At 41.7% G+C, this 27,421-nt stretch overlaps 4 protein-coding genes and 1 pseudogene across 5 annotated transcripts; 4 read left to right on the top strand and 1 right to left on the bottom strand.

The window, feature by feature from the left end:
* The first annotated feature begins 211 nt into the window (after window positions 1-211).
* LOC104448443 (beta-glucuronosyltransferase GlcAT14A) lies at window positions 212-3,811 on the top strand. Its single transcript, XM_039315657.1, has 6 exons — window positions 212-342; window positions 1,053-1,116; window positions 1,193-1,832; window positions 1,940-2,015; window positions 2,156-2,271; window positions 2,932-3,811. The coding sequence occupies exons 3-6, from the start codon at window positions 1,286-1,288 to the stop codon at window positions 3,429-3,431; spliced, it is 1,239 nt and encodes a 412-aa protein (XP_039171591.1). The 5' UTR covers window positions 212-342; window positions 1,053-1,116; window positions 1,193-1,285; the 3' UTR covers window positions 3,432-3,811.
* A 415-nt stretch (window positions 3,812-4,226) lies between these two features.
* On the bottom strand, window positions 4,227-10,989 carry LOC104448441 (probable serine/threonine-protein kinase At1g54610). Of its 2 annotated transcripts, XM_010062265.3 has the most exons (10): window positions 10,454-10,989; window positions 10,240-10,335; window positions 9,421-10,051; window positions 8,961-9,245; window positions 8,468-8,785; window positions 7,873-8,100; window positions 7,491-7,591; window positions 6,500-6,614; window positions 5,033-5,506; window positions 4,227-4,746 (listed from the first exon to the last, which is right to left on the bottom strand). In XM_010062265.3, exons 3-10 carry the CDS (start codon window positions 9,832-9,834, stop codon window positions 4,540-4,542), a joined length of 2,142 nt encoding a protein of 713 aa, XP_010060567.1. In that variant the 5' UTR covers window positions 9,835-10,051; window positions 10,240-10,335; window positions 10,454-10,989; the 3' UTR covers window positions 4,227-4,539. The 2 variants fall into 2 exon arrangements, with proteins under 2 accessions (XP_010060567.1, XP_010060566.1); XM_010062264.3 differs by having other exon boundaries at window positions 9,421-10,335.
* Window positions 10,990-18,348: 7,359 nt separating this feature from the next.
* On the top strand, window positions 18,349-19,456 carry LOC120294916. Its single transcript, XM_039315922.1, has 2 exons — window positions 18,349-18,891; window positions 19,324-19,456. Exons 1-2 carry the CDS (start codon window positions 18,618-18,620, stop codon window positions 19,419-19,421), a joined length of 372 nt encoding a protein of 123 aa, XP_039171856.1. The 5' UTR covers window positions 18,349-18,617; the 3' UTR covers window positions 19,422-19,456.
* On the top strand, window positions 19,457-24,761 carry LOC104448440. The gene is given in 9 exon segments (XM_010062261.3): window positions 19,457-19,660; window positions 19,820-19,867; window positions 19,870-20,032; window positions 20,170-20,279; window positions 20,365-20,564; window positions 20,942-21,045; window positions 23,206-23,393; window positions 23,507-23,706; window positions 24,365-24,761. Coding segments are annotated over 9 exon segments (1,284 nt in total). The 5' UTR covers window positions 19,457-19,587; the 3' UTR covers window positions 24,563-24,761.
* A 558-nt stretch (window positions 24,762-25,319) lies between these two features.
* Window positions 25,320-26,695, top strand: LOC120294669 (annotated as a pseudogene).
* The last annotated feature ends 726 nt before the right edge of the window (window positions 26,696-27,421 follow it).

The following is a 27,421-nucleotide window of genomic DNA, read 5'->3' as shown; positions in this document are numbered from 1 at the left end:
TCAAGAATACGCATTTATCTCGCTTTTGATTGGTACCGTATGCTGCGATCCGTTTGCTAAATAACATTCTTCATCTTCACCCCCGTGACTTTCTCTCTCTACCTCTCTCTCTCTCTCTGAATCTTGCTTTTTGGCATATTTTATTTTCTCTCTCTCCTCTCTCTCTCTCTGTGTGGACGTGCAGTCACGGCTCTGCGTAAAACAGGTAATCCCGTTCTCGACATCCCAAAGCCCGTTTCTTTAGTCCCATTTTCCTCCTCGATCTCCTCCTCCATCTTGTTTTTTTAACTGATCCGTGCATGCTCTCTCCTCCTTCCACTCGGCCACTCGCGCCTGGCAACCGTAAGTTGTTCCGTTCGTCTCTCCTGCGTTCCCCTCCCCCCTACCTGCCGACGCGTTTCGCAGCTCTCTAGCTGAGCTTCGCGCTCATTGGCGGCTCCCCACTCAATGGGGTCTCTCCAGTTTCGCGATTGGGTGATCTAAAGATTCGTTTTTGGGATCTGGGTTCCGTTTCTTTTTTCCGTTTTCCCCGGATCTGCCGTTGTTTAATGCCATTGTGAACGTGGGTTCTTGTTTATACCAAGGGGATGACTTCACCTTCGTCGTCTCCAGATTGCGGGGGACTATTAAACGAAGGATTTTTGCGGGAGCCAGATTTTGACGAAATCGCGTTGTTGTTCCCGTGTCGAGATTATTAAAGATACGGCATTTGGGTTGGCATTAATTTTGTCACTTTCAATGGGGGCTTGTTCGAACGTCAGGAAACTAATTAAATAACCGATGGCGAGGATTCAATTAATCTCCTTCTGTTTTTTTTCTTTCCTTTCTTTATTTAATATGTATCTGCGTTGATTCATTTGTGCAGGCAAGTCGTCGATTTTCTTGATGCGTAGCTTGTCCTTAATGATACTATTTATTGGCGTGTCCCGCTTATATAATGATGCTGAACATCGTGATGCGCAATTTTAAGTTATTCCAATGCGTACGTTAGTTTTCTCACGAAACCTTTACTCTCGCGACAAGATTTAGCGATGGAATGTTATTTTTGACAGGTGCTGTGCCGATTGGGATAAATTTAACCCCAGAGTCTGGAATCTGGAGATCTATCTGAGGAAGGTTTGTTCCTTAAATTTGCTGGTTCTAGCTCTATGTTGGTAGCCGTTTCCTCTTTGATCCGACTTCCACCTGTTAGATGTGTTGCCTGACAGAAACTGGGATGCGATGAACACCAATTTGAAATGATGAAAATTTCGCCCTTGATGAGTTCGTTAAATATGGAGAAGAAATGGGTCTTCCCGCTTGTTATAAGCTCTGTACTATGCATCTTTCTTCTTGCCACTTCCTTAAACATGGGTCTTGTTTCTTCCTTCATACAATCAATTCGATCTTCTCAATTTTCCCATCCCGTCTATCCACAAACCAAACGAACCCTGTATTTGCCGAGAGCAAGGTTTCGCAATCGCCACCGCCTCCTTCTGCTCCTGGAGTTCCCCGTTTTGCATATCTGATTTCTGGCTCAAGAGGCGATTTGGATAAGCTCTGGAGAACTCTTCATGCGCTTTATCATCCGTTGAACCAGTATGTTGTCCATTTGGACCTCGAGTCCCCGGCAGAGGAGAGATTGCAGCTTGCTTCGAGGGTTGAAAAGGATCCACTATTTTCCAAAGTTGGGAATGTTCACATGACGACCAAAGCAAACATGGTTACCTACAGAGGACCGACCATGGTTGCTAATACCCTTCATGCCTGTGCCATTCTTCTGAAGAAGAGTAAGGACTGGGATTGGTTCATCAACCTCAGTGCTTCAGATTATCCTCTTGTAACTCAAGATGGTTAGTCTTTGTCGTGCACCTACTGCTTGTTTGAAGGTCATTGTGGAGAATGTGATGAGATGTCTCAGAACTGCTGATTGATCGATTGATTCATTTGTGATTTGCAGATATGCTGTCTGCATTTTCCAATTTGAACCGGAACCTGAATTTCATCGAGCACACAAGCCAGCTAGGTTGGAAGGAGTGAGCTCTCTCTCTCTCTCTCTCTCTCTCTCTCTCTCTCTCCCCCCCCCCTCTCCCTGTGCGTGCATGCATGGCACACATTTGTGGATGCAAGTACTCAGTATTAATTGTCTGATATTATATTTGGTTGTCTCAACCAGGGATAAACGAGCCATGCCTTTGATGGTAGACCCTGGTTTATACAAGTCGACAAAATCAGACATATTTTGGGTCACACCTAGAAGAGCTTTGCCAACAGCGTTTAAACTGTTTACTGGTTAGTGACAACATGATCAGCTCTCTCTCTGTCTCTCTCTCTCTCATTTTCCTTTGCTGTTAGGGGTGGGGGATCAAAACTTATCCTTGTTACTGTGGAAGTTAGCCTATATCTCGTCTGATATTTCTTCTCTCCTATCCTTTTTGGAAGGATGTTGAAAGTGAGGATTTCACAGTTGCCTATCAAAATGGACTGCCCTGATGGAACCTTGTCAAATATGAAACATTCCTTATGGTCTTCAATAACAAATATGGCATCTTATCCTCCTCCCGAGTTGCATGATGTCCCCAAGTTTAACTAAGATGTGGTCTCCTGAATTGCTTTGGTATAGTCCACAGACACGCATTCTATAATGATTTGGTTGATCGTGTGAACCAAACAAGTGGGTTCTACTTAGTTATATCCTGTGACAGCTACTGGATTTAATTGCATCTCTTGCTGATAAGTGAGTGTGCTAAACTTTCTTGACGTTGCAAATGGACTAACTAGTTTCCTTTTTTTCAAAACTATGCAATTGAAGCTTCAAAAGTGTTTAAGCATATTGAAACATCAAATTAAGGTCTGGCACTGGTTTCAGATTTGTGGTATCATTTCGTTGCAAGCTCATATTACCAAGCTCTGTATTTGTGGTACCATTTCACCCTCCAAGTTTGGTTGCAGGTTCGGCATGGATGGTCCTCTCGCGATCATTTGTGGAGTACTGCATCTGGGGTTGGGATAATCTGCCAAGGACCCTGCTCATGTACTACACGAATTTCGTCTCTTCTCCTGAAGGGTATTTCCAGACCGTCATTTGCAACGTTCCCGAGTTTGTTCAGACTGCTGTCAACCATGATCTGCATTATATTTCCTGGGACAATCCTCCAAGGCAGCATCCACACACACTCACTATCAATGATACGGGTAAAATGATTTCAAGCGGGGCCGCCTTCGCTCGGAAATTTAAGCAAGATGATGCCGTCCTGGATAGGATCGATAAGGAATTACTTGGACGGAAGAATGGCGGCTTCACCCCTGGTGGTTGGTGCTCTGGCAAACCAAAGTGTTCAGAGGTTGGCAATCCCACAAAGCTTAAACCTGGTCCTGGAGCTCAAAGGCTCCGTGTTCTGATTGCTAAGCTAGTCATGGCAGCTAAGCTCGGTCGAGATCAGTGTAAATAGATATCAGAAACAATTCTTGGTTTCCTATGGGGGTCATGATAAGAGAGGAGAGTGAAAAATGCGAAGCTGAGTTCTTGGGTTGGAATGATTGTTGGAAGGGAAGAGTTTTGGAACTTCGGCTAGATCTGAAGTCTCTACTAGTGGCATCCTATATTAACTAGGCTCGGAGCTACCAGTACTATTACACATTTGCCTCCTAAACACCTGTTTTTGTAGGTTACATTTCGATAGAGCTATACAGATTCTATAATATTTATGTGTAATAATTTCTACAAGGTTCTAGGGATGATGGAGCCTTAGCCTGCAGAGGATTTTGGAACACTATTATTTTTCTGCTAGCGAATGACACTGAAATTGACCGTCCTGGAAGAGAAGACAAATTTTTCCCCATTTTATTTTGACGGTGAACATAGTATTGCTGAAGCATTCCTGAACATCCAAATCCATGAAGAGCATAGGTCTTTATCTCAAGACTTGCATTGAGCACATGATGTGATGGTATCCGAAAGAAAATAGTGATCTGGACATCCTGTTCAAAAAAGTAAGGCAGTATCATAAAACGGCAACTTGAGCTCCTGTGGACTTTCCGCACAATGATAAGGATGATTATATTGGGCATAAAGCATTGCCAAATGTCAGTTACTAAATGCAGAGTTTTGATTGTTCGCTCATTGCACGAGCTATTTATAGCTAAACAACCTCATTACATTAGTTAGAATCAGTGTAGTCGTACGCATCAGGTTCTATACAGAAGTAGAAAAAAATCATCTGCCTGATTTCTGCTTTTATCTCTTGTGCTGGCACTAGAAACATTCTCTTCATTGACAGCATATGAGGGACCAGTTCTGCGAACCATGAAGATACAAAGCTACACGGCTTATGGCTAACCAATCATCTCTACAAGAATGAATTATCTGGAGGATATTACAATCACGGAGTAGAATGAGATTACACGTGTTGAACAGCAATACAGATTTCTCAACTACTATTCGAACCAAAAATAGCCCGAGAATGTACTTGCACGAACGCATTTACAAAAACTCCTAATCTGATACTGCAGCAACCTAAGATAATGCTTCTCGTTATTGACTGCTAAAACCTGTCCGATTTAACGACCAGAAACAAATAACGAACTGGCCAATATCTGATTCCCGTCAACTTGAATCTTTCTGGCCTTTGCCTTGTCTATACGTGCCCTTCTGGAAGCCTCTTGAATGTGGCGATCATGATCTTTCAGCATCTGGTCCATATTGCCTGACGGTACTAGCAATGGCCCAGAGTAGTGAATTTTGTTGCCCTTGGACCCATAGCCGAGCTGTCATCAATATGGGGAAAAAAAGGAGAGTTGAGACCTCATTAACAATGTTGCATAAGAAGGCAGGCAACTGACCTTTCAAACATAAGCAAAATCTAATGAGTTGGCCTTGAGATACAATAAAAACCACTTATAGATATTGAAATAGATAGATTACCAAAGTCTGTTAAAAACATTTGGATTTTCTCGACTATGAAGCTATTAAGTCCAAGACTCATCATAGACCAGAAGTTTTGTGAAACCAAAATTATGGTAAAGAGAGAATATGACGAGTTCAACTACTCACAAGAATGGGATCTTTGTCACTGGTTCTTCCATCTTCTTTATGGCGTGAACCAGATAAACCATGGATGTTATTCTTCTGATCCTGCTGGATCAAGCACTCCGAGGCCTCCTTGAAGGATCCAGGAAACCTTCCGATCAGTTTGGGAACTTCAGAATGTGAAGGGCCGGACCTTTCTCTTCGATCCTCCGATAGCAAACTCCTCCTTGCAGTTGATATACCTGTGACAACTTGGTCAGCACCAGCAAAACTTTTTGAAGCATCATCGTGTCTTTTTCCCTCCTTTGCCCATGCAGCCCTCTGAGACAGTGGCCCGGAATGAGAGGCCCTCTTGTGAAGATGTCCTTGAGAATCAATGCCACTTTCTGCTGCTTGTGATGGTCTTGGTGGATCGATAGGGAAGCCAGAAGCAACTTCTTCAGGATGGGGGTTGAACTTCTCACTTCGGCTCTTAGAATTGGATTGGACTTGCCTCTTCTGCAAATCAAACCATCTCATATGATGTGAAGTTATTGTAGAAAGCATAAGATGGTGTGGAAATTAAATTAACTAGATATATTGTCACAGGGTGAAAGCAGTCCCTTTAATAGTCAACCCTACCCAACCAACCGCCCCCTCCAAAAAAAATAAAAGGGAAGAACAAATAAAAGAGTTACTTTGAACTAGCAGCACCGTTACTTCAAGCAAGATTTCTTTATTGTTCACAGACCATGCCATCATACTGTAGTAGTTCACGCTGTGATGGCATGATAAAAATGACATACATCAAAATTATCAAAGGAGGTGTAACTCTGATGTGAAATCTCATATCATGGTTGTTTTGAAGGTTCATCTATCGGCATCTAGTTCTTCCTTCAGCGAACAATTGTCCGTGGAAGGATCATACAAATTATATGACTGAAAAGGATCATACGAATCAATGTTACACACAACGGTTCACATAACTTTTACTGTCCCAGATTCAGATGCAAGGTTGTTTCAATGAAAGATTGGATGCTTGTATTTGTCTGTTACTTTATGTATTAGACTTTCTCCCAAAATGGAAAAAGAAAGGCATATGCCAAATTAAAAAAAACTGCTCACATTTTGACCAAATTCACCCACCCACAGGCACACTATTAGGTCCTTCTTGTGTAGTAAGATTCTAGAAAACCTATTTTCAGTTTTTCATAAGTCGAAACATTAAGGACATCCCCTGTTCTGGTACTTTCAAGTAATATATCATCTTTTAAAAGTCATATATAAGATCTAGCTTTGTCCGTAGAATTTCAGAACCTTATGCCCAGTTTTGTCCCTTCAGTTTGCAATATATCATCTTTTAAAAGTCATATATAAGATCTAGCTTTGTCCGTAGAATTTCATAACCTTATGCCCAGTTTTGTCCCTTCAGTTTGCACATACATTAGATGGAATCGTCTTCATTACATATCAACTATATATGAAAGTGCTAACAAATTTCAGAGGAGTGACCTGCATCGATGCCACTAACTCAGCATTGGCATCAGGTGCTGGGACAGCTCGTGACTCCCTTCCTCCCCTTCTTTCGTGATCAAGCCTTTGGCCCCTATTTCCTGCTGCTCCTTGTCTAGCAATACAAAGGGAAGCTGGATAATCAGCAACATCTTCTGTTGCTTATAAAAGGTGCAGTAAGAGCATAAGCAATGATGAGAACCAAGAAAATTGTGGTACTAACTCAATAGAAGATTATTGCCCATATGAAAAAGGATATTTCAAAGCCACTAGTCAAGATATGTCAATCCTAAATCCAAATATCAAAGATAATGGGCACTGAACTCCATTTAGTTAATTATTGGGTTGATAAGAACATAATAGTTGTTCCATGCAGAGTAGCTCAACCATAAAGCACGTAAATTCAAATAGTTAGAAGCATAAACAAGAACAACTAACTGTCATCCCAACTGTCATAAGCATATGAGTCCAAATTCAGCAAGCCCAAATTGTTTTGGATAAATGAGAAACTTTAGTACAGAGACGAGAGATCTCTAAGGAGTCTCCATGACCAATGCTAACACAAATTGAAGAAAGCTACAAACTCATCACTGGAGACTTTTCTTACCTTACCATACGTCAGACCAATATTACTACTTGGAAAGCCCCTAACTATAAGACCAAAAAGCAGCTTTAGAGACAAATGTTCTGCCTATAGCAACTGTCCTCAAATTTACTCCAGCCATATACACTAAAGTACTGTCAAAGTAGAAGAACCGATAATTGATTATCTACTTCATCCTAATCCTTCAGAGATAATTACCTAGACAATCAGAACACACTTTAATAATTCCCAAAAACAGACCTATGTAGGAGGATAAATTTGGAAGAAACCATAAAGCAACAATAGCATCTCAGATGGATTAATAGACAAAAACTATCCATCAGTAACACAAAGCGGAGCACCCTTTAATGACCATACAAACTGCAACAATACAAAAAGAATAGTCACCTTCTTGCTTCCTCATCCCGAATTTTCGCATCAAATTCTTTGCTGGGAGGATACTTGGGCAAACTAGAAGGATCGCAAGGAAGTGGTGTTGTAGTGAAGAACTGGGAGAAAGAAAGAATGAGTACATAGAAAAGATACTATATGTGAGAAAAGTAGTTAGCATTGGAGTTCCATGTAGCCAATTATTTGTTCTTGATTTAAAATAATTCTGGAAAGCATTAACATCAGGTAACTAGAAAGCGATAAATACATTAAAACAAAAGAAAAGAAAATTCGGAGCAGCCAACAACAGCTCAAAACCAAACCTAACAAACCATCAAGACCCATTAATCATGACATGGTGAAAGATTATTTGAATCCATCTAACAAAAATCTCTATTACCTGACTCTTGAGTGCAGAAGCTGCACTTCCACGGTCAGCAGGATCTATTGAGAGTAGCTTCTCCACAAGGTCGAGTGCTGGTTCAGGAAAGTCCTTAAATGTTTCTGCCACACAACGTCTATAAGGTTGCTGAGGCTTAAATATAGTTGCATGAGGCAACTTAGATTTTCTCCAATAGTCCTCGGAAGGTGAGCCGCACAATTTGAAAATTTTATGCAGCTGCTCCACCTATGAGCAAAACAATTAAAAATAAATGTGTAGCACACAAGCATAGAAAGGTAAAAAATAATAATAATAATAATAATAATAATAAGGCATGTTGAAGCAATCTTTTCCCAACAAAGTCAATTGGAAAAATTCTACGTTGTCAAGACAAGAAAGTATGTTTAAAAATAGGCATCCTATTCCAGTATACATGCAACCCAAACCCTAGAAAAAGCATGAAGTTCACACAGACTTTCAGCATGCAGGAGGGACTAAAATGCTTAATAACCAAGGGTAGATGGCATCTAGGGACTCTCGTCAATATCATAAATCAGATAAAGGAAAATAGAGACAAGTTCAATAATCCTAGGAACAAAACAAAGACAAGTACCTCTGTTCTTCCAGGCATGATAGGCTTGCCGGCATATAACTCAGCAAGTATGCAGCCAGTGCTCCAAAGATCAACAGCAGTCCCATAGTAGGTGGCTCCAAGCAGAAGCTCAGGCGGCCGATACCAAAGTGTCACGACACGGCTCGTCAGGGGCTGATTCCGATGAGGATCGTAAAAGCTAGCTAGGCCAAAGTCCGCAATTTTCAAAATCCCATTGTTATCAATAAGAAGGTTCGACCCTTTAATGTCCCGGTGTAAAACTCCACGGTTATGACAATGATCAAGTCCATATAACAGTTGCTGCATATAACATTTAACCTGTGCACAAGTAATTGAAAGAAAAATGTCACGCAGAAAGAAAAATTAACATGTCATGGTCTAGTACAGCATCGTCATAAACACCAGTATAACAACATCAACATTCTGGTGCATATAGAGAGAAACTGAACCAATAAAATATTAAGTTCCCGGAGTAAATTGCTAGCAAGTGTACCTGCGCTTCTGTAAATTTCAGACCAGGATGGGCAGCCAAACCTGCCAAATCATGCTCCATATACTCAAAGACAAGGTATAAGCTACAGGACATCCTCGACGTAACCAAACCTTCCAGTTTGATCACATTCGGATGATCAAGCCTGCGGAGAATGTGGATTTCTCTTGCCATAAATCGCACACTTTCTGGCTCCAGATTATCAAATCTTACTTTCTTCAGTGCCACAATTTTCTTCTGATCAAGATCACGAGCCCGGTAAACATTACTGTACGTTCCTTGTCCAATCTACAATAACATGTGTCAGGATAAGGCGGCTAACTCAACCAATAGGCGATCTCATTTTACAAAGAAAGAGAAAGTGCTGCAAAGAATAATGATTAAACTAACTAAAATATGCCTTTTGCAAGCAAAGAACACGAAGCAGGCCTAACTTCACCAGCATATAGAGATAGAAGCATACTTTATCCAGCTTCTCGAAAGAATCAGCCCTTCGTGGCACCCACCCCCGGATAGCCTCTCCAGCTACTGCGGCAAGCCAAGGGGGCCACCCTGCCGCAACTTGCTCTCCTTCCATAGCCTTTGGAACGCTGCCTGTAGAAGGATGTTGAGCGACAATGTGCTCCATCTTCTCCCTGCTTCTCTCAAGATTATCAGCCTGCAGCCTCAAAGACCCATTCATTTGCTTGTCAATTGATATTGCTCTCCCATCATCACCACTACCATATCTGTCCTTAACTCGATGATAACCTTCCTCCCTCCTTGGCAAAACTGTCCTCGACAGCCGCAAGTCCGAGGACGTTTTGCTGGATAACCGTTCCCGAGGACTCTCTTTACTATCTTCAATGGCAGATGGCTTGCAGCAAACGCAACCCATTATGCACCAAAACCACCCCCAACAACACCCTTCTTCCCAATCAATAGTTAGCCCTGAAGTAGCAATTAAATCATCTTCTTTCTACAACCACAATCACACTCAAGCAAAAATTGTACAGGAGCTGCTGAAGTGAATCCACCAGCTACAACCAATTATCCACCTCGTCGCATTTCCGGACCATCCATCGCCAAGCTAACATGATAGCGCAACCCTCGCGCTGAAAACCAAGACCTCCAAAATCAGAACCCGGACCCTTAAATCCGGGCTACCATTTTATGGAAATCGCCCGAATTTTAGACAGGAGAGCCGCGCGAAATGACCAATGCGTATCCAGCAAAACGAACCGCGCTTCGCTACAAGACCTTGCAATTTAACCCGAATCAAACAGCACGGGAAAAAACTAACCACAAAGTGCCCAGCCCTAAATCCGCAAACAACCACCGTGACGACCAAACGAACGCCTCAGCTGGAAATCGACATTCCCGAGCAGCAGAACCGCGACTGCTCCATCCATCCGAATCGCAACGGACGAAAGAAAGACAGAAATCCTCAGAATCTCCAGAGGGGACCCAAAAAAAAGAAAATTTTCGGAAGGGAACGAGCGCGAAACAAGCCGTACCTCGACAGTGGCCCTTCGCATTCCGGCGCAGCAGCCCGTCCGACCCATCATCTCGCCGAGCAGAGCGCGCGCGAGGGAAAGATTGGATTTTGAGCAGAGCCCAGGAGAGGTAGCGCTCTAGGGTTTCGAGGATTGGGAGGAGGAGGCATGGATCTAGGCGTGCAGAGAGAGAAAGAGAGGTAGAGAGAGAGACAGACACACACACGTTGTTGAGGAGTAACTGATGAGTAAGTGAGCGTGTGTTTGTGTCCTTTTTTTTTTTTTTTTTTTTTTTTGCTGCAGCGCAGAAGGTGAAGAGGTGATTGAATAAATCTGGAAATAGGGGGGGAAGGAAGGCGGAGAGATTTTTCTAATGTGTCGGATGCTGGAGATGCATGTTGAATTATGAAAAGCCCGGCACTTTTACGATAATGTCGCGGGCGCGATTAATAGAAAAAAACTAGCGGAGCTGAGGAGGAGACAGTGCAGCTTTCTCAGCGAGACGCAGAGAAGAGAGAGAAACAAGAGAGAGAAAGTGTAGAGAGAGAGAGAGAGAGTGAAGTGTAAAGTGGGGAGTGCTCGATGTCCCTCCCTTAAGACATTCTCGTCCTTCCCCCCCACTCGCCGCCGCCACCGCCACGCGCGGTTGACCGAGAGTGGCCGTCACTCGCCGATCTTGGTGGCCCTTCGGACATCGTTCTCGTGCCCGAATTATTCACTCACTGTTCACCGCGTCGCTCGACCTTTTTCTCGCTTTTAGCAATGTTGGTGAAACTTGTTAGTCAGCTAAAGCTCCGGGCATCCCAATCCTTATCCGCGCCCATCTATGGTTATATGACATTGCATCTCGCCTCATAAAATTGACCTAACTAGTATGGACAGGAGCAAATCGAGATAATTCAACCGAGTCTAATATATGAATTATTTGCCCCCAACTCACTCATTTTGTGATTGGTCAACCATACTTGGCAGGCCCATCTTGGTGCTTGCCCAATCATCATTTTCCAGTACAATGTGCGTTCGATAACTTTCTTACGGGACCGTGGACTGATTAATATATCTAATGATTGCACGTCTCCATATTATCCATTTTTCCCAATCAAAGTTGGATCAAAGTACTTGCGCTACTACCACCGCTTGCGGTAGCCGCGATGGTTAAAGCTCTCTTCCCTCACCAAGAGAGGAGGGGTTCAAAACCCCATGTCCCCATTACGCAACTCACCCGCGACTGAACCTGTGGTAGTGGCTCAATTCGCCTCGAGTTTACGCCGCCGGCTGTACGGCGATTCCGGGTCACCAAAAAATATATATATATATATGCTACTAGTTTGAATTGGGATCCCATTTCAATTTACTAGAGTCAAGGGAAAAGTTAACTTCAAAATTTATATGAGGCATACTGCCAAAATCAACATCCCCATCTCAAGCAAATAGCATGTTTATAATCACAAAATGCCCAAAATTTAGGAAAAGTATCAAAAAAAATCTCAAATTTATTACATTAGTATAAATTTAGTTCTTAACATTTCAATCAGACAAATTTAGTTATAAACTTTTTTCATATTGATACTAAGTTCATCATATCTATTTAGGTCAAAAATTGCTAAAATGGCTACATGGTCCCAATGCATGATCGGTCCGATATAGAAATTTGATCATAATTTTTAATGTCTTTTCAATTTTTTTTCTTCTTTTATTTATTTCTTATTTTTCTAGTGAGGCCATCGGCCAAGGACACTGGGCAAGGGCCACCACACCCTTGTTGTCCACAACAAGGGCACTAGGCCCCTACCCAAATCCAAGCTAAGGCATTTGTGGCTAACGAGCCCTTGCTTGAATCTAGGTGAGGGTCGTCATCCACACCCAAAATAGGTGTTTGGCCTATTTAAAATTTATAAATTTTGTCCAGTGGCCTAATTTTCAACTTACCAATACACTATCGAAAAATTAATGAAAAAGAAAATGAAAGAAAAATATTTAAAAAAAATAGTTCCATAAAAATATTTAAAATTTATAAATTTTGTCTACATTAGTTTCTTTTTTTTTCTTTTTTTTTAATTACCAACTTTTCGCATTCTACCAATTTTTCAACTTAAATTGGTAGAATGGATTGAATTGAAATTAATGTGAAAAAATTTAAGATTAAATTAATTCAATTAAAATATTTAGAATTGAATAGTCACTTGTATCCATATAATATGTTTATGATTTTTTTTTAAAATTTCCCCCAATGAAATCATATGCTAGGTCGACATGTACCATGGACCATTTCTTTTTTTCTTTTTTTTCTGGTCAGTTACCATGGATCATTTCTCATTCCAAGTTTTTTGAGTTTTTTTTTTTTTTTTATTTTTACGATGTATCATTTCTCAAAATGTGACATCCGGCACGTGGGGTCCAGCGGAACTCGCGAGGCGCGTGAGCCGCCGCTGCCACTTCCCCTCATCCCCACCGCCGCTGGTCCTCCCAAGCTCCAGCAATAAAACACGAAGGTCGTTGGCTTTTCTCCTCCCGCTCCACTCTTTTCACCTTTTTCCCCCTCCCCTTTTTTTTAAATTTTCTCTCTCTCTTTTTTGGCTGTTCGGTCCATAAATGGAGTTAGGTGGGTGAAAATTACCCGATCTTCCAACATGATTATCCAATCCCCGAGCGGACGGTGACGATGGGCCCCCCGACCCGACCATTAACTCCCCCCCGGGCCCCACGCCGGGAAGGGATCGCGAAACTGTGGTGTCGAGTGGTTATCAACCTCTCATCGCCATCATCATCATGATCATCGAATGGGGAGATTTCCAAAGGCGGATGCGCTGAAACTAGCAAAAATGCAATCATCATCATCATCATCTCCTCCATTTACCCACCTCCTCCTCCATCATGAATCTTTTAGCCCACTTGATCGCTTCCGAAATGGCCCATCTTCGATGGTCCCTCTTGCTCTCGCTTCCGAAATGGATCGCCCAGTCGTGCTGCATCGTGATCGTGAAGCAAACTAACCTAATCTTTTCCATGAGATGTCTTGTCTGAGAAAAAAGGCTTAGATTAACTAGGCAGATCCATTTTTTTTTGGGATTTGTTTGACCGTCGGCTCCTCAAAAGAATGATTCTCCGAGGGATTGCGAAGGAAGCACTAGTGTCAACAACATGGTGGGGGATGCTCTTGGTCGAAGCTGCCTTTATCAGGGGCCTCTATGCTCTTTGTTGATTTATGCAACAGTTTCGTGATCTAAAAATTAAAAAAAAAAAAAGTAACAAAAATTTCCCACATTATTGTGTAAAGCAATTGGTATTTATGTTAATGATGAAAGAATTACATTAACAGACTATTTAAGACTAATCGAATTAAGAAGTTTAAGGGTTTTTTATAAAAGAAAATCTCGGGGGTAACTTTTCCCTCCAATGTTCTCGGGAGAAAAGTCTTAAGACCCTGAAAACGGAAGGTGGTGGCTATTTTGGATAAAGACAGTGCCCTTGCTCGAACGCTCGATTCTTCGGATTCTCAAAGCGTTCCCTCCGGGGGATTTGGAACTAAAAATTGTCAACTCCTCTCCCCCATTATATATTAAAAAAAGAAGGGGGAAAAAATTAGCAAAAAGTGGGGAAGAGACGGGTTGGCTTCACGACCGGTCCCCGACCGAAGTGACATCGTGCGAACCTAGTCATCGTCATCGTCATCGTCATTTCCTAGGATGTAACCTTTGCATTGCATTGACCGACGATGAGGGGGCACGCACCTGGAACTGAATAAAAACCCCGACTCGCTTTTCTCTCGTGTCGGGAAACGGCGATTCCCAGTCAATCCCGTCGTGTAAAGAAAAAGGGGAAAGGGCAGGAAAGGAGATTAGAATACGAGATTGCTTGCGCATGGACGCCAGTGCTTTCGTTTTCGAAAATGCGTCGTCCACGACGGGCGGTGACTCGGATCGGAGTCCCCTTTTTGACTCCCCCGTAGACTCCCCGTGGACAAGCGTTGTCGGAGTGCGGATTTGTTTATTCGTTTGGCAACACGCTGAAGATGATTTCCCCTACTTGGAATTGAGAAATTTAGTTTTCTAATTTTAGTACTTTTTTCCCTTGATTGATCATATTCAACTTACCAAATAAGTAAAAATTTGGGAAGATTAATTTGCGTAATACGCTTTCAATGGGACAAGCACACCTTCGGATGGGACAGGACAACTTTCACAGTTTTAAGGAGATTATTAAATGTGGAATTTTTACATTTTACGCCGAATATTTGCACGCAGTGGGTCTGACGGGTTGGTAGTCAATGCGGGAGAGAGTCCCACCCAGAAAAATAAATAAATCGGGGGAGAGAGAGTGAAAAGGTGGGTACATAAAGAAAACCTTAATTCGCGCGCTAATAAATGAACATCGAATTAAATGTCCGAAAATAATCAGGTGGCAAATCGTAGATCGCCTTACGTTCCCCTGGTAATTGCCTTTTTCATCTCTATTCGTTTTTAGAGACTGCTTAATCAAGCAAATACGAATGTAATTGAGTCGCTTACCCGTCGACTAGATTAAGGAGCGGTGCGTGTAAAGAATTTATACATGTCATAAATGACCATTAAATGTATTGATGCGTCCTAAAAGCTTTCCACGTCCGTGACGTGCCTTGGCCCTCGACCACATTCTGCTTCATACGACAATACTCTTTGCCGAGCACATCCACAGTTCAAAATTGGTTGGCGAGTGATAAAAGAGGGCATTTCTCTTTTATCTTTAGACAAACTCATCTCGAAAAAGAATTAGCATTGAGAACTTGCAATTATTGGGGCGTGATTTATATTCCCTACCGACAAGATAGGGCGGGAGTCATGCTCCCTAGTGAGCATGTGTGGATGTGGGGCAACCCAACAAAAGTCACGAAAGCAGCGTTTCGAGATGCTGGAAAGTTTTTATAATTTAAATTCATATTTTATTAATAGATTAGACTCGGATTTATAAATAATTACCGCGCATATATTATATATTTCATTTGAAATTAACGATCGTAGCAAAAAGGTGCGGGATACTAATTAATGATGAATTATGATAAATTTCGCGTATCGATTTCTTTTTCGTTTTTACTGTCTTTTTCATTGTGGTTAAGTGTATAATTCTATCGAGAAATCAAATTAATAAACGCGTTGGCCCGACACGCGAAATTAAATGTGGAGATCGAGAAGATTTATCCTGTCCATAGGACCCCGAGAGAGATTGGGCGGTTCCAATGTCGACCTAGGACCGATCAGCAGCTGTCCAAATCAACCGAAATTGGGAACAGTTAACCACATGATGATCCGTGCATGAAGTTCATGGGGGGTTGTCTTCTCTCCACGAGACAAGAGAACAGCTTATTGGGCCCCATCGAGGCCCATCTTAGCTTTCATGTCTCCCACGCACTTCCGTGGCCCATCTGGCGTTCAACCAGATTCGTACAATTCAAACTCCAACGTTGGATGAGATTTTCTTTTTTTTGGTTGCCCTTTTGCTGATTTATGGCGACGTTACAATGTGGGGTTTGCGTGTTGGTTGCTTCGCTAGATTTCAAATGGCCCGCGTGGTTTGGCGTAATATCAATGTTTGGCGCGAAATGACAAGGGCAAATCGTACGTGGTCGGAGGGGATCGATCTTTCCATTGATCAAGTTCGGAATGTATTATTGGCTAGGATTGTAACTTGTCGACATGAGGATCTACATTGAATCGTATGAGATTTAATAAGGACCCCATCACACGTCGATGCATAGTAATAAAGGAGTACATATATGTCTATCGACTTATTGAAGTCAATCTTTGGAGTAAATGATGAAAATACCGACCAAAAAAAAAAAGCAATGGATGAAAATCAATTATAAGTAAAAGATGTTAATTTAGAGAAAGTAAAATTATAATTACACCCATTAAAATTATGAATAAATGTATGTACTGGGCGTTTCAGCTAGTGGTAAAGGATGACTCCGGCAATATATCTCCAACGGCAAATCTCAAGTAGATTGTTTTGGTAATAACAAATTAGACGTGGCTTTTTACAGAGAGTTAAGTCCAAAGTGAAAAAAACAATCAAACGTGACTTAGAAGTTAGAACGACGCAGCATCGAACGGAATAACTGGCTCTCTCTCTTGTGCACTTTACAAAAAACCGAAGGTAGGAAAAAATTAAGTTTAGAGGAGAGGAAATCGTTTTATCTCTCTGTGTTCTATTTTCTTTTGTTTGTGTTGATATGCTTGCTCAAAGGACTTACTTTTGCTACAATATAATCAAGTCGTAAAAGTTATGAAAAATACAATTAACTTGTAAAACTTGCTAAATCGGTGCAATCAAAATTTTTAATTCAATATTTCTAATTTATTTAAAGGAAAATATCCACTTACTTCTTCTTATTATCTTTTCAAAATGATGGGACTCTATTACTTTTTAATGAGAGAGATGCTAATTTGACATCTTGTTTTTCCCTGTTCTAGCATCTTTTTGTTCATTTGAGCCCGAGCTCTTCCATGATCGCGAGCTTCAAAGCCAAATTGGCCATCGGCCCACAAGTTTTTGAGCTTCAATTGTCAAAATCCATGGTTGCATATTTTGGGCTGGAGCAGCTAATGGCTATGGTTGCGAGCTTTAATGCTAGATCTGGCCATAGCTATTGAGAGTTTCAAGATGAAAACGGCCATGACAGTGAGCTTTGACCTCGAGCTTGAGTGGCCATGGCGTCCACAAGCCTCAAAATTAGATTTGGCCATGGCGGTAATGAGCCTCAAAGCTACAAATTTACGAAAAATTCCACATCATTCTCTGAAAGTTTCTTGGATGCAACTTCAGATTTTTTATACTTATGATTTCTGATTACATCTCATTCCACCAATCCATCAACTAGGTATTTTGTGGGCTATAATGCATGTGTCAGTGATGACCGTGTTATGAGAAAACAAAGAAAATATTGTGCAAGAGTGAGATTCTAGAGTACCAAAATCCCGCTCCATTTACCTGGCGACACTTGTTATCTGGGCTCCATTGTGCACCAGATGCCTTACGTCGCTTAGGCCTCACCTCTTGCTCTCTTGATTTCAATTTCGAGACACACTCTCTCTCTATAACACCGAGAAGATAGCTTGTGTACGTGTGCGTTTGCGAAAGATCAAGCGGAGAAACAATTTCAAAACATGAAGGATCAATTCAGGTACCGTTTTGGTGGGAGCCCATCGATGGAGAAAATATTAGGTAGGAGCAGGATTCCAACGTGATTACATTGAACCACAGAGGCAATGGACAGCGGAAGTAACGGACAAGGTGGATGTGGAGGCAGCAGTGTGATTGGTCGAACGGCGGGCTCCACTGCGAGTCGAAATGGTTGCGGGAACGCGAAGGCAGAAAAGAGCCGCCTGAAATTGAAATCAATTAAGAGAGGGAGAGAGGTGGGGCCCGGGCAACCAAAGGCTTGCGACGCAATCTAAAAAGTAAAAAGTAAAAAGTAAAAGAGAGGTGAAATTGAAATTAATTAAGAGAGGAGAGGTGGGACCCATACAATAAAAAAAAAACTTGTGGTACAGTAAGATCCGGACGACATAATCGCTGGATGAATGGAGTGGGATTTTGACATGCTCGAATCCCACTCTTATCCATATATTTTCTCGGCAGAACATGGATTTGCATTTGACAAAAAAAGAAATCATTCAGGGGGGAAGATATAAGCATGTTTCATCAAAATAAAAAGGTGAATCCTTATAATTCTAGCCATTCACGTAATAAACATGTGCATCAGCGGGGGGGAAAAATTGTTCAAAAATAAGTTTTTGCTGCTTTGTAGATTAACATAAGGCCGTTATTGTAAAGTCAAATAAAATATTCATGGATAAATGAAACCCGAATAATCAAAATTTACTGATCCTCAGTAAAAATAGAAAAAAAGAAGAAAGAAATCAGCTTTTCAAACAAAACAAGCAAATATGCTGTCAACCAAACGAGGAACCGAGCACGGACGCGCGAGGTCGTCTTCCGCTTTCCGCATCAGCCTAGGGTTTCGATTCGAATCCGCATCCGCATCCGCATCCTCCAATCTCCTCCGCTCCGCCGGCCGGAGATCGCCGCGGCTTCCGGCGATCTGGAACGCGCGGGATCGACGAGCGATTGGGGGCGGCCCCGGATCGGGTAGCGCGCTCGGAGCGGGGAGAGGGGAGATGAATCGCCGGTGCGCGGATCCAGAGGTAAAATGACTGGCGTGTCATTCGGCATCCGCACCGGGAGTTATGGATCGCTGCAGCAGTTGTCCAACGGCGGCGGCGGCGGCGGCGGCGGCGCGTTGCAGAACCACGCCGCGCCGGTCCTCCTGCGGAAGCCCTCAAGCTGGGGCTGTCCGGTTACCGGGAGAAGGAAAAGTTCCTGCCTTTCATCCGCCGGTACTTGCCGGAAGCGGGTCGCGATGATGCTCCTGGTCGCTCTCGCCCTCCTCGTCTTCGTCTTCGGTTCCTTTACGGTCAATAGAGGTTCGCTCTTGGTCCCCCTTATCCGGAGATCGCGACTCGCGTCTGCAATTCGAGCATGAATTTTCTCATCCGTTTCCGGTGTCTGTTTACTTTTACTATTCCGTGACGAGGTTTCGCGAGTTGACTCTCGTTCTGCGATTGTCGTTTGAAAATGACGGTTGTCATTCTTTTCTACATTGCGTTGGTGGCGGTGGGTGCTTATGTGTCTGCTTGTTGTTTGGCCAGTTCTCGTGGTGCATCCCGATTCATTCCAACCCAGGGACTTTGTTCTTGATGGGCTTTTTCGATATGCCGTGATCCTGCCTTTTTGTATTTGGCTTTTTGCCTTCTCTTTGCTCATTTCCATCACTCAGCTCCTTTTCGCTCGTAATATGCTATCAGCTTTAGCGTACATTTGTTTTACACATTCGCCGTTTACTTTGCGAAGTACAGAAGGCAGCGGTCCTATAATAGATCCATATGCGGAGAGCACGATACCTTTTGTCGATAGGCGTACGGGCCATGCCGTTGTAATGCATCTCCCAGGGTAGAAGATAGACAAAAGGGCAGAGGTTCCCTTGACGGAAGACTGCATCCCGAAGTGGCGGTCGAAGTAGAGCTCAACCTCCTCCGGTACCTGCTCGTTCGCACAGGCGTGCTCGTCCTCATCCTCTTTCTCGTTCTGATTCGACTTCACCTAAACCTGGCTCTGTCCCTATGGGCCATCAATGCAAAAAATTTGCTTTTCCTCCGCCACCTCCTGCTGATGGAAAACGGATTGGACCCCGGCGTAATTCCTAATTCTTTTCTTGTTCCTTTGTAATGAAATTCCTATATGAAATCGTTAGGACATTGCCTCTGCAGTATCTTTATGCTGTTTCTTAACTGAAGAAATAGTTAGTGCATGTTTTAACTATACAAATTCTGTTTTCTTGCTCTATAATGTCAGCATGTCCAGTATGTTACGTCCCTGTGGAGCAGGCAATAGCTAGCATGCCGAGTTCCCAGCAATATCTCCAGTACTTCGTAATCTCACGTACATTCATGATGAAGATCCAGTCAAATCTGAACAGCATGGAGTTTCAGATTTTGGAGGATATCCATCTCTAACGGAAAGAGATGATTCCTTTGATATAAAGGAGTCTATGAGAGTGCATTGTGGGTAGGTTGTTGTACTGCTTTTCAGTTTTGCTGCACTGAATATCTGTAAAAGTTTTATATGACGTAAACTATTTTATCCTTTAAAATATCATCATCATGGTGGCATTTTGTTGCTAAAGCGACCTTGCGGATGCGCAGATTCGTCAAAGGACATAAGCCTGGTCGTCAAACCGGGTTTGATATTGATGAAGCTGACTTGGAGGAGATGGAGCAATATCACGATGTCATTGTTGCATCAGCTATATTTGGTATTGTCCCGCGCAGTAGTCATTGAAATTTCTGTACTTTATACGTCGACTGTCTCATATTCTTGTCTCTTTTACCTTGTCCTAGGAAATTACGACATAATCCAAGAACCTCGAAATATTAGTGAAGCTGCAAAGAAAAATATTCCTTTCTTTATGTTCATTGATGAAGAGACGGAGGCATACATGCAGAATTCTAGTGTGCTCAATAGTAGCAGGAGGGTTGGATTGTGGAAAATTATAGTGGTTCACAACATCCCTTATGCTGATGCAAGGCGTAATGGAAAGGTCAGAGCGCTATTCTATCAGACTATTTGCTTTAGTGTGTTATGAAGTCTCTCTCTTTCTAAGTTTTTTTCTCAATCTTGAAAGCATCATTGTTCATTTAAAAGTCCCCTGCATTTACAAAAATTAAGATTAAGAAAAAGCTCTCGTGATTGCATACGACGATGATCCCTTTGTTTACATTAGTTTGAGGCAATGGTCGATATTGTGGATGAAGGCTGGATTCCTTTTGGGGCTCGTCATGCTGTCTAGTACGATATGGTTTTTTAATCAGAAACTAGTCATCTGCTCGAGAGAAGTAATTTTGGGATGCTTTTGTTGTTTACACTGAAAATACTAAGATTCAGTTGCTAAATTTGACCTGGCATGTAAGTTGGCAGGTCCTAAAGCTTCTTTTGCACAGGCTCTTCCCTAACGTTCGCTATTCCATTTGGGTTGATGGAAAGCTCCAGCTTGTTGTGGATCCCTATCAAATTCTTGAGAGGTAACTCCAGCTTATCTTTTTATTTTCTGTCCATGAACTTTTTGTATCGAGGTCCTCAGGAGTATAGATGATGCTATTTTTAATGCCTGTTATATGGTTGCTACTTTGCATCTGGTGGGCGAATAGAGATCTTAGAGCAGCTCCATCTTCTAATCTATAATTTATATCGACTAATTTCTTTTTGACTCCACATGTTATGAACCTCATGTCTAGTGTAAACAAATGGAATGGGGTGAAAACAGAATGGAGGAAGAAATTACAGGACTGCAATGGAATTGATATACCTCAACTATGTTTGGCTGTGATAGAGATACGACTTGGAACGGAAAAGTTAGTAGAGACAAATGTCAGATGCAAGAGAAATATTTGGCGAGATTTTGGCTATACATTTATTCGTGCAATAGAATTGGCTTTCCCATTGGTCTGCCCATTTCTAGGGAAAGCTTCTGCAAGCTATAGAAGGGGGATGGCAGCTGGAATTCTGATTCTATTCTGCCCCAATTCCATGTCCCAATACGGCTTTGTTTCTTCCTTGGTGCTATGTGTAATGCTTGATGGATATCTTTGACATTTGAAGCAGTAAACAACATTTCTTGTGGGAGGCACTGTTTTTCAGTTTTCTATTTTATTCAGTAATTTTCATGAACTTCCTCCTTTAATGTATTTATTTATTTATTTATTTTTTTGGGGGAGGGGGTGGGAACAAGGCTTTTTGTACCGGTGTGGTGTTAATGAATTTTCTTTTGGGAACAATAAGTAAGATTTCATTAAGAAGGTACCAATGGGATACTGCCCTACACAAAACTTTATTGAAACTTTTATAGCAAATGTAATTGCTAGTTTGAGTAAGTTAAAGCCTTAGAGGGTCATATAACTGTAGGTTTGATGTTAGAATTTCTTAGAATGCATTAGTTTGTATCTTCACTAGAAACAGAAGCTTGGAAAATTTTCAGCTTCAACATGTTGGAGAATTCTATTTTTCTCCTTTTCCTATTTTCCCTTTCCTCCAATTACCGACGATTGTTGTCGATCTATAACTGAGTGTAATAGGAAGCATTTTTATTTGAAAGTTTCACGAGAAGTTTTAAGGCGATAGGAACATAGGGAATTATCTTTTGTTGCTTTCGACATCTTTGCTGCTAATGACTGTAGAATAAGGGAAGATAAAATTGTGTTGTTGCATCTGAGATAACATTTTGATATTTCGTCGCCATTAGTTAGTTGAGCTAAAGTGTTATATACTGTTGTCATGTGTTCCTTTTAGAAATTGCTTCTTTGTGCAGCTAGTAAGGCAAGAGTCAATTGATTTATACCTGAGGGATGCAAGTCCTAACCCCAAAGTGATGAGATATGAAACACCGGATCTTTCAATATGAATCTTAAGGCTGTTTCCATTTGCTTTTTGGTCCCTTAATCCCTTATCCTTTTAAAGTACTTGCCTTGGCAAGGGACTGTAGTTCTTTTATAGTTATTGAGTACTGCAAGATCTTCCTATCATTAAAATTCGTTACTTATCAAAAATACAAAAGTGGATAATCTCCTATTCAGCGAGACATTTGGAGAATCATGGGATCTTGTAGTCCAGCTGGTCAATTCTATCATGAGCAGGCAACAAGTCAGCAGCAAGTGCCTCTAGTTCATTTGGAGGCATTTTGCAGTACTATTCTATTAGCTCATCTTGAGTCCTAGAAGAGACGATAATACAGCTATCTTTTCCATTTCTTTACTTTTTTTTTGGGGGGGGGGGGAGGAATTAACCTTGAAAACAGCAGTTTTTATCTGTCTTTGACTCTGCCTTCCCTCAATTAAAAACTTTTCTTAAGCTAGAAACTACCCTTTTCTGTTGCAAAACAGAAGCCGACAATCATTTTCTAAGTTGTGTTGAAGTGAGAGTAAAGCAGCTTGTTCTTTTGGGGTGATTTGCTTCATCTTTGTTGAAAATATACTTTTCTGTAACCTGCGAACCTTTTGGTCAAGTTCCATTTTCCATTTTTACCAAAAGTAATTGAGAGAATGGTGTAAACTCTCACCTAGGGTGCATGTAGGTGTGTGACACAGGATTCAATTACTTTTGCGTATGACTCAGTTCGGTTTTCTGAAGTTGAAGTTATTCAGGTTGCTTAATTATTATTTTAATATGCAGAAGTTTATCCTTTTCAGGTTCCTATGGCGCGAAAATGCTAGTTTTGCAATTTCTAGACATTATAGGCGCTTTGATGTCTTCGAAGAGGCTGAGGCTAATAAAGCTGCGGGAAAGTATGACAATGCCTCTATTGATTCTCAGATAGAATTTTATAAAAGAGAGGGCTTGACTCCATATTCTGTAGCCAAGCTCCCTATAACTAGTGGTATGTGTTGTTGCATTTTATTTATTGGGATGCCTAGATATTTTTTCCCCATGATTTTGGTGAGATTTTGTATCAACGTATTTATGATTTGATGGATGGTTGGGTTGGTGCAGATGTTCCTGAGGGGTGTGTGATCATGAGGGAACATATTCCTATTACGAATCTGTTCACCTGTCTATGGTTCAATGAAGTGGATCGATTTACTGCCAGGGATCAATTAAGTTTTTCCACAGTGAGGGACAAGTTAATGGCAAAAGCTGATTGGTCCATCAATATGTTTCTGGATTGTGAAAGGCGGAACTTTGTGATTCAGGTACCGCCATTTATGCTGTCAATGTTCATGTAGTTATGATAAGCGAACTCATAGCTTGGTTCATCTGTGATGGTTCGGGGCTTTATAGAGGCTAATCCATTTATTTGGTATGGCAGCTTTCATTGATGATCAATGATGGGGTATATACAGTAAAATATTATTCACTCCACATTTTTGAAATGAAATCAGACTGGAATACTGTTTCTTGTCCTTCTTCCTTCTGCACTCTGTCTTTTACTGGTGAGGGCTTACATCTGTTTGGGGAATTTGCACTAATAGGAGGCCAAGGGTTGGCCTAAGTCGAGAGAGCTCAATCTTCCTTACAAACTATGTTCCACTTTCAGCTTCACAGTTCTCCCCTCCCACCCTATTTAACTAAAAAATATACAGAAGAGAACAGAAAGGGAAATGTCCAATGAGCATCTTCAAACAGGGGTACTCCTATCTCCTTTGATGAGGTTTGAAGCTCTTCTTACTGTGTTTATGGTTCATTGAAGGTTATAGTCAATAAGTGGGCGAATGCATGGATGATAAAGACAGATAGTCGTGCTATTCCTGTCTGTTGGATCAGCTCATTTAGAATCTTTATGTCCTTTTGTACTAACTTAAGTTCGTAGGACATTACCTGACATCTTAACATGGCAACTTTCATTGGCAGGCATACCACAGAGATCTGCTGGAGCAGATGCCGCCTCCAGCAAGTCCCGCAATACGAGCTCGACTGTCTTCAACCATCATCAGTACATCTGGAAGAAGAGCTCCTGTGAAAAAGGGTATTAGCAGCAAGCGCTCGAAGAGTGATAGGAGGCGGCACCGGAAAGTCACTGCAGGCACTAGGGACAGAAGTTCCTTTTGAACTTCGTGTACATTCTGATTCATTCGTTCATTTATATATTTTGGGAGAGGAGGATTTCTTCAAAGAGGCATAGGCTGATTCCGGAGCTAGGAAAAGCTCAAAATTTTTGAAAGTGTCGATATCTATTCTCATTTTTTTTGTACATACACTTTATTCCAAATAATTATACCACCTGCCCGTCGATACCAAGTGCTTTTCTCATTCTCATGTTAGGATCGTCACTGCAAAGAAATTGTTTCGCTCGGTTGGTACGGAGTAACCCTGGTAGTGACAAATTTGACTGATAAATACATTACTGGTAGACTCATCGTTTTGAGGGCAAATTACGATGTTATCACCAAAACAGTGTGCGGGGAAGAGAAAGGGAGCCTCTCAGAATCTGCATAATTCGTTGTTTATCAGGAAATCATAGTGCATCCAGCTGTGGGTTAAGAATCAAATAATCACTGACCAATGAAACGCCATCCTACGCAGAACTGTTGAAATCCCTGAAGGGCTTTGTATTTGTTGTTGTCGATTAAACAAATCACTTGTTGGAGAATTATAAGTACTCTTAAGAATATTCACCAACAAAGCTGAAAACTGATGATGGCTGGTGGCCTACACGATTCCAATGCTTCAATACCCCATTAATGAGCATTGCTGTATCTACAGAACAGGTCTGATAAATCTGAGCCCCGCCCATCAACTTCACGTCTCTCATAAATATGAAAGTTACAATATTTTCTTTTTTTTCTTTTATCGCTTTCATTGTCTATAAGTTTTCCGAAATTGGCAAATTCCAATAAATTTCTTGGCGACTTCCCTTGTCTTATGCCGTCATGACTTCTTCATTTTTCTGGTTGTTATAATATTGGTCCAAGTAGCCATGATGAAGCAGCCCTGAAGTTCTTTAGCAGGACAAGCAAGGCAATGACCGTGAAAAGGACGGCATTCTTTGCGTGCGGAGGCTTCAAGAAGTAAAAAGCGATCTCTCCTTGCCATCGAGAAGGCAGTTATGTTTTCTTCTTAATAATTAAATTCTAAGGCAATACGTTAGGACATAACGTTCGAGTTCATCTGGGTAATCTCTCTCTCTCTCTCTCTCTCTCTCTGTTATAATCATCATGAGACTGGAATGACTTGCCAATCAGAGTCTGAATTTCAATTGAAAGTTTGATAATTTGTTGCTCTCTCTCCTTAAAGATGCGATTTTGTGGGGATGATCGTGGTCCGTACCTAAGGTCGTTGTTTCAGCTCCGGTGTGTGGAGTCGTCCATCGGTTCTTTTCTATGAAATTCATGGGATTTTTGTCACCTGTATGTCACTCTAGGCTCTTGAATGATGCTCGTGAGCCCGGAGTATTGTGTTTGTTTGTCGTTTGAGCCTCTGATTCTTGTTACAGGAACGTTGGCCGTGGGCGATGGAGGCAATAAGCGGGTGGTGCTTGAATTCTGGGCTGAAAGTTGGGATCTTTGTGGCCTTTCTTGTTTTGGATGAATAGGGTTTATGTGGTTTGTTGGTTTCTCCTGCCACTTTCGTTAGTTTGTGTGGGTGTCTGAGGAGATACAGGGTTGTTTGTGACTCGTGACCTGTGAGTGTTTATCCAGTGATGGCTTCTCCTGGGTTTTTCTTGATCTGTGCACTCCATTCTCTGGTAGCCATAGCTTGTGGAGGTCTTATGATGTTCTACTCCTCCGAGGTTTCAGCAATGAAACTTCAAGGATCTACACCGCATGATCAACTCTTGATCAAAACCTCAGATTCCTTTTCGGGTTTGCTGCTTGTGGCTGTCGGCTTCCTACTAATCATGGTGGGATTTGTTAAGGACAGGGAGTTCAGAGCTTCTTTGCAAAGGGTGTGTGCTCCTCCATGTTGTGACCGCTGTTTGGAGGTTTTACTTTGAGAGGAAGGTGGATGAACTTGCCGACAGTGGCCAAGGAAGGTTGTCGGCGATATTGCATTAGCAGTTTCCTGGATCCTCTATTTGGTGTACTCATGGAGGGAAAAGTATGATTAGCTTGGAAAACTGGATTGTCTGTGCTGTGATGAGAGGGACTTCGAAAATTCCCTTGTAGGCATTGACCGTGATTGCAAAATGCTTATACAATCGCCCAGTTATGCTGCTTTTGGCATGAAACAATGCGGGGGTTGGAAAAGAACGAAAAGTAGGATCATATGGTGTGATTGTAATTCCTGGATATTTTGGTTATGTAATTTTCATTAGGCAATTGTTTCTGCTGGAATTCCACACAAGCTGGAGGATGCCCGTGTTTTCATCTTGTTCACAGGTGTCTCAAAAATCTCAGGGATCAATTAATTTTCGTTATCTTGAAGATGGGTCAGAGGTTGGAGTTTGGAGTGTGCCATCATTTGCTTCACGTTGGGAAATTATTTTGTAGATCTTACTCACGGATAATAGCAATGAGTGAATAATGTCCTAACTCACCAGCTGTTGGTGATTTCGTGCTTTTAGCTGATGTTGCTTGAATCTTTCAAGCAGAGATAAGGTTAATCTGTGCAGTTCTGCCTGTTTGCTTTTAAGTCATCCAAGAGGATAAAGCTTGTTTCCTCAATTGAAGTTGTTGTACATTCAGATTGACTTCTTTGTTAAAACATTCTCTGTCATGCCTTTGTCCACCTCAATACAAAATTAGCCATTTACCTGCAAAGATTGTATTTTTCAAGTGTGTCGTGGCAGTGTTATACATTCTTTCTTTTACTTAACATGGTGGATGAAGCAGTGGGAACTAGGAATTTAGCTTCTTCACTCAGCAAGGTGAATGTGATAACACAATTCCAAAATAATGAGTGCTGTGATTGACCTTTTCATGTAAATGCTTCCAATTGCAGACAGCCACTTTAAACATTGTGTTGGAC

The sequence above is a fragment of the Eucalyptus grandis genome, chromosome 6, assembly GCF_016545825.1.
Source record: "Eucalyptus grandis isolate ANBG69807.140 chromosome 6, ASM1654582v1, whole genome shotgun sequence".
NCBI classification, from domain to species: Eukaryota; Viridiplantae; Streptophyta; class Magnoliopsida; order Myrtales; family Myrtaceae; genus Eucalyptus; species Eucalyptus grandis.
This window is presented reverse-complemented; position numbering and strand designations above follow the sequence as displayed.